The sequence below is a fragment of the Phocoena phocoena genome, chromosome 7 (genome assembly GCF_963924675.1).
Source record: "Phocoena phocoena chromosome 7, mPhoPho1.1, whole genome shotgun sequence".
In the NCBI taxonomy this organism is placed as follows: domain Eukaryota; kingdom Metazoa; phylum Chordata; class Mammalia; order Artiodactyla; family Phocoenidae; genus Phocoena; species Phocoena phocoena.
The window spans coordinates 41,191,316-41,197,315 of NC_089225.1; the positions used below are offsets into that span (position 1 = coordinate 41,191,316).

Below are 6,000 nucleotides of genomic sequence, written 5' to 3' on the forward strand. Positions count from 1 at the left end.
AAAGAAACATAATAATTCCCATCAAAGTAATTTAGGACTGTGACTTGGATCTCCCTGTAGCCCCAATGGCCAGGGGCCTAAATTATGTGGTGGTTTGACTGTTCCAATACTTCAAGCACCAAGGTAGTCTGGCATTCAGAACACCTAAAATGACATCCATTCGCAGATACATACTAATTGTACTAAATACTCTTTATTATTGCAACTAACACTTATTGAGGCCTTACTGTGTGCTCAACACTTGAGAGTCATTACCCCAAGGTTTTGAGATAGACACTATAGCTATCCAACTTAAAACTGATAAAAATGAGATTAGACAGGGTAAATAATATGCCCACATGATCAGAATTGAAAGTGGCAACACCAGGATTGGAACACAGAACATCTGACTAGAGTGCCTATATTCTTAAGCATTGCTAACAAAAACGTTTGACAAAGCTGCTACTTGTGTGTGCCATTGGAAGTCACCTTCTTATTCATTTCACCTACAGCTTCAACAATTTAATTACACCTGGTTAAGACTTATTAAACAAGGAGAATGGTGCTTAGCTCCCTTCCCTGATAACGGAGCCCTGAGGCTGCACCCTTGTGATAACAGAAACAAAGGGCTAAAATGGCTGCATAAATCAACATCCGTCTTTCATCCAGAGCTGGTAAGAGAATATTTGCACCTGTTGCTTACCACAAATCCAGCTTTCAATTAAATGGGACATAAAACCCTCATTGTCAGCTTTCTCAATCAGAAGCCTTAAATGTGTTTGGGACAATAGAGACAGTGTGAAAGTTCATACAGAGAGATAAACAGATATTTTCGATAAATTGTCGAGTCTTTTTTTATTCTTTTCACAAAATTTTTTTCAAATCAGTTATTTTAAATAGAACAGTCACCAGGTTCTTTTGGTTAAATTGCTATTGTCATCTTTGTTTCTAAAAGTCATTTGCTTCAGTCAACTAATAATGCCAGAAGAAAGGTGTATAGACTAGAATTGGTTCTCACTGGTTACCAGGAAAGTTTACAGGGACAGTATATGGTAAAAGTGAGACACAGTGTGCTTCCTACAAGCCCTGCACTTAGTGTGAACCTGGTTCCGCATCCTGCCTCCTTTCCACGTAGAGAGACTTTCTCATGCCCTCTGGTTCCCAGAGGCCTAGGCTCTGAGCGGGTGCTGGAGCCAGCTCCAACCAGCCTGGGGGAGCTGGCTGTGCACAGCTCTTGGCAACTTCACATTCAGCAATGTCACATTGGTAACTTGAAACCAGCCGTGATGCAAGTATTTATACCCATGCTACTGTGGACAAAAAATTAACCAGTCGATCTAAGAAAGAATTGGAAAATTTGATTTGAGCCAAATTTGAGGATTATAACCCGGAAAGAGCATCTCAGAAAGCTCTGAGAACTGTTCTGCCTGTTAGAAGTCAAGACACAGTTCATATAAATTTTTTGAGACACAGGGCTGCACATTAAATAACGAATTATTGACAATTTACACAATCCAGATTTAAGTGCCATCGTGGTGGGTCATGTGACCCTTCACAAGATCAGGAAGGACCGTTCTCTTTTAAGGAGTTGTTGATGCTAGAATGTGTTGTTTATGGTTGAGCAGGTATTCCTGCTGATGGGGGAGGTTCGGTCAATGCATAATGCGGAGACACAATGCATAGATGGGGGAGAGGAGAGACCAAAGGGCAGAGAAGAATTTTTATGTTTAAATTTTTCTTGTCTTGCCATAAATATGAATTTTATTTCACACTACAAATCGGGGGTGTTTTACCAGAGGTCCAGTTGTGAATATTTACCAGAACATCTGTGCTCTATCCTATTCACTCTCAAAGTCTTCTGTTTTCCCCAATTATATTTTAATAGGACACAAAGTCATAAGCTTTGGTGTAGGATCTTGGAGTAGCAGGAATAATTTCAAGCCTGCCTTCTCAAATTTTCTGCTATCTCACTAGCAGGTAGCCACCAAATCCACTGAATGCATTGAGTATGCGAGACCATCATTTTGCTCAGGGATGAACCCCGAAGTAAGCACACTTTTTTCTTTGGAGCGCCTCCATTCTTTTTGATGTCACAGCCAGTGACTGTTCTCTTCATGACATTTTTCTTCCTGCTCAGGATCAAAATTAGGACCTAAGCAACACCTCCTCCAATCTTTCTTTCTATAGATCATCCCTGTTATATTTCAGTTCCTTCTGGACAATATTTTTTTCTTTTTAGTGATGATGGTTATTATCGAGTTATTCAGAAAAATTAGGAATTACCAGTGTGTGAGCTGCTAATTTCACGTTGCATAGTGTTAAGAAAATCTGTAAACACATATTGAATAAATGACATCTTACCTTCTGCTTTCTTAACCCTGTGGCAAAGAGGAGCGATAGAGAGAGAGGGAGAGAGAGAGAGATAGGTAGATGGATAGATAGATAGATAGATTAGATAGATAGATAAGGAGGGAGGGAGGGAGGGAGGGAGGGAGAGAGAAAGGGGGAAATATTGAGATTGCGGATGAGAAAAAGAATACATTCCTCATCTTCAGAAGTGAATCTGTTATCAGAAAAGATATTAGGCTGGTGAGAAAATATTTAGGAGCTGACAGTCCTTAAATTACATAGGGCTTACTTATAAACTGGATTGGGCCCACTTAGAACTTAGGCCTTTATTCGCTGATTTTTATATAGGCCCAACACTGGTCTCCTTAATGGTAAGCCAATTTGTAAATAAGGTAATTTAATTAAGCTGGCAAAAATTAGAAAGCTGTTCCCCTACCTCGTTTGTGCCTATGACTTTGTAACATGTTACATAGCTGCCTTCTGCCTTGGGTTCCCCTTTTCATGATGCTAGATGTCATGGAGATGAATATCTTGACAATTATCTTTCTTCTCTTTTCAGTATTTTGGTAGTTTTCATACTAAACCTCCTAGGTCCCCCAAGATGTATAAGTCTTAAAAAACAAAAGAAATGGAGAATAAGACTATGAATAACAGGAACATGTCTCTTCTTTTAGAAAGCATTAGGCATTGAGAGCTTCATGGAAGGCGGAAGGGTGATAGTGAGTTTGACCCCGGATACTAGTGAGCTATTAAAATTATACATTTCTGAATCTGCATTTAAAAGGTGTCCTCTAGGTCAGCCCTCCTCAAATGCTGTGAACTGTGGACACCAAAAAGGAAAAGTCTCACAGGTGGCGTCTAGGATTTGGATATAGAATGCCCCTCCAATACCGGTTTCCACATTGTGTTTTTTGTTGGGGACAAGTTATTTAGTTACCTCTTTATAACACACGAGCAGAACATTGTAGAAAATCCAGAATGATCTTCTCAATTTTATCTCTTTTACAAAATCTTGAGCATACTCAAGCATCATATTCCCAAAATCCTATAAGGATGACATTGTTTTTGTAAGACCATCTCTAAAATAAATTATTATGAAGTCACCCCTGTTTGATAAATTTTTTAAGCATTTCAAAACAACATATATATATATATTATATATATAATTAAATATATATATATATATAAAATTAGAATGACCTTTGTCACAGTCATGGGTAATTGAGAGGATTGGTAAGTGAAAAAATTATAAACCCATGAGCAAGTTCTAAGTAGGTTATCGACCATTTCTAGGGCATTCAATAAATATTAAGCAATAATAGAACCTCTGAAATACCTATGACTTTCTCTAATCACGTCTGGACTTTCTGGACATCAGGCATTATGTACTCTCAGAGATCATGATAGGAAACTCTTAAATAAAATACATCATTTCTAGCACTTCTTATTCCAAATTTGCATTCGAAGTCACAGACTTAAGAAATTAACTAACACACTTTTTATAATGGTGTGTATTTTTTCTTACTACCAGCAGTGAGGCAGCCAGCGATCAAATATAGTAAATGCCATCTGGAATTATTTCCTTTAAATAATATAGTTATCAGCCATATCATCAGAAAATTCATCTTTTGCTTCATGAAGAATTAAAAGTCTTGTAGCTTGGAGAATGTGAGAACTTAGTTTGAGATAAAGACAAACTTAATACTGCCTAAAACCTGTGTTTATGTTATTAATTTTGTTCAGGAGAATTCCTGAAAAATCAAAAATGTAATTACCTAATTTTTTATTGGTTTTCATTTTCTTACAACACGATTGTCAAATTCAGTCTGTGGCTCATTCTCAGATCATGTTTCTCTCCAGGTGAATCACATTGTTTTTGGAAACTATCACCAGTTGTTATGCTTAGAAGGAAATTCCTCTCAGAAGACCCTGAAAGTTGCTGCTTGTGACCCAGTGAAGCCATATCAAAAGTGGAAATTTGAAACATATTATGAAGACTGAGGAGGAACTGACGTCTTTATCTAGTAAATCTATTAGACACTGTGACTATGACAATGAACTTGGTGACTATTTCTCCATGCTAGTTCAAAATTAATAACATTTGAATGGAAGATTTTTTAAAAATCACAATATTTGAGATACCAAAAGTTAACTCAGGGAAACAGTCCAACATTAGATTGGAGTCCTTCTTCAGCACTAGATGGGCTTTTGAATTGCCTACTTTCCACCCTGTGCTGGAACAAAGCCTTCAAGTTTCCACATGCCATCTAACAGGTAACTGGAAAAGAAGATGGAAGTACTTGGAGAAGCACAATGATACTCATGAAGGCTGAGTTTGATCATAACCAGCTCTTTTGGTCCACAAGTAGTTATAATCAGTGAGAAGCTGATCCTTTATTTGCTATTTTTCATCAAAAAAAAATAAAAGAAAGAAAGAAAATTACTTGAGTTCCTAGGCTAAAAGACCTCAGAAACACACAGCTTTCACCTTGGTGAAATCCCTCCCAACTACATGCATGTTTACCTAACAGTTCGAAATAGTATTGATACAATACTCCTTGATGGCAGGGTTTTGATCTAGATGACTGTATTATGTTTTTCCCAATCTGAGTCAGTGGAAAAACTTTAAGTGAGGAAGTCACATGCTTATTCAATTCTAGACATGGATCTTGTTTCCATTCATTCTGTGCTTTTAAATTGCACTTTAAAAAATGGCCATACTAGTAACTTCTAGACTCATGTGGATATTAAAAAAGAAAGAAAAAAATGCAGAGAAATAGAGGCTGGGTCACAGCACACCGCAGTAACCAAAAATACATTTAATCATTGAACCTACTCTAATGTGGGACCAAATAAGAGGAGTTGAAATGAGTAAAGCAGAAATAGAGCACGGAAAAATATTAAAGTTCTTTTATGTGAAAATACTACTTTAGATTCAGCAGCATTCACAGGGATGAAGAATGCTAAAAATGGGCTCTAAAAGATTTCAAGGTAGAAATAAAGTGAGGAAAACATAAAGAAAGGGGAAGAGAATGAGTTAAAACAGTTAGGAAGACAGTTAAGAAAAAATTGTCTGAGACTTGTCCAAAAACGGAAGGGGATCTGGCATCTCTATGGGGTGGTGGGGTTGGGGGGGAGAAAAGAATAAAGTCCTAGATGTGGGCTTCAAGATAACACTGATAAATTTGGGGAAAATTCCAATATTTCTTTGATCCAAATTGAGCACATAATCTTAGGTATGACAATACTTAGGCATACCGGAAGATATCTTAGAAATCCTAATATCCTTTGCATTCATTTTGGTAAGGAAGGTGGGCTGTCCAGAAATCCCAGGCCAGTTAGTGAGAGAATCAGGATTAGAATTTGGATCTCCAGAGACAGGGCCACTAGCCTAACCAAATCTCCTCCACAACATTCTTAAGAAAGATATACATACATTTTTTTGTTAGGGTTGGGTCTCTGGAGGTCAATCATGCTATATTCTTGTTAATATTAAAATAAAGAAACAAACCTGTGCTGTTGAGCTGATGGTAAAGCTGGGCGTCTTTAGTTCTGATTTCCCGTTTAAATTTTAACTCCCAATTAATTACAGAAAAGCAAAACAATAACTAAGAGCTGGAAGGGGAAATAGTTTTACATATTTGCAACATATTTAAGATGTTTTATGTAAAT

General features: G+C 37.1%; 1 protein-coding gene across 1 annotated transcript in view; it reads left to right on the forward strand.

The window, feature by feature from the left end:
* GALNT5 (polypeptide N-acetylgalactosaminyltransferase 5) overlaps positions 1-4,329 on the forward strand; it is a 36,295-nt gene extending 31,966 nt beyond the window's left edge. The window contains exons 9-10 of the mRNA XM_065880875.1: positions 492-653; positions 4,189-4,329. Coding sequence (XP_065736947.1) covers positions 492-653; positions 4,189-4,329 — 303 coding nt within the window. The remainder of the gene's footprint in view (positions 1-491; positions 654-4,188) is intronic.
* Positions 4,330-6,000: the final 1,671 nt, after the last annotated feature.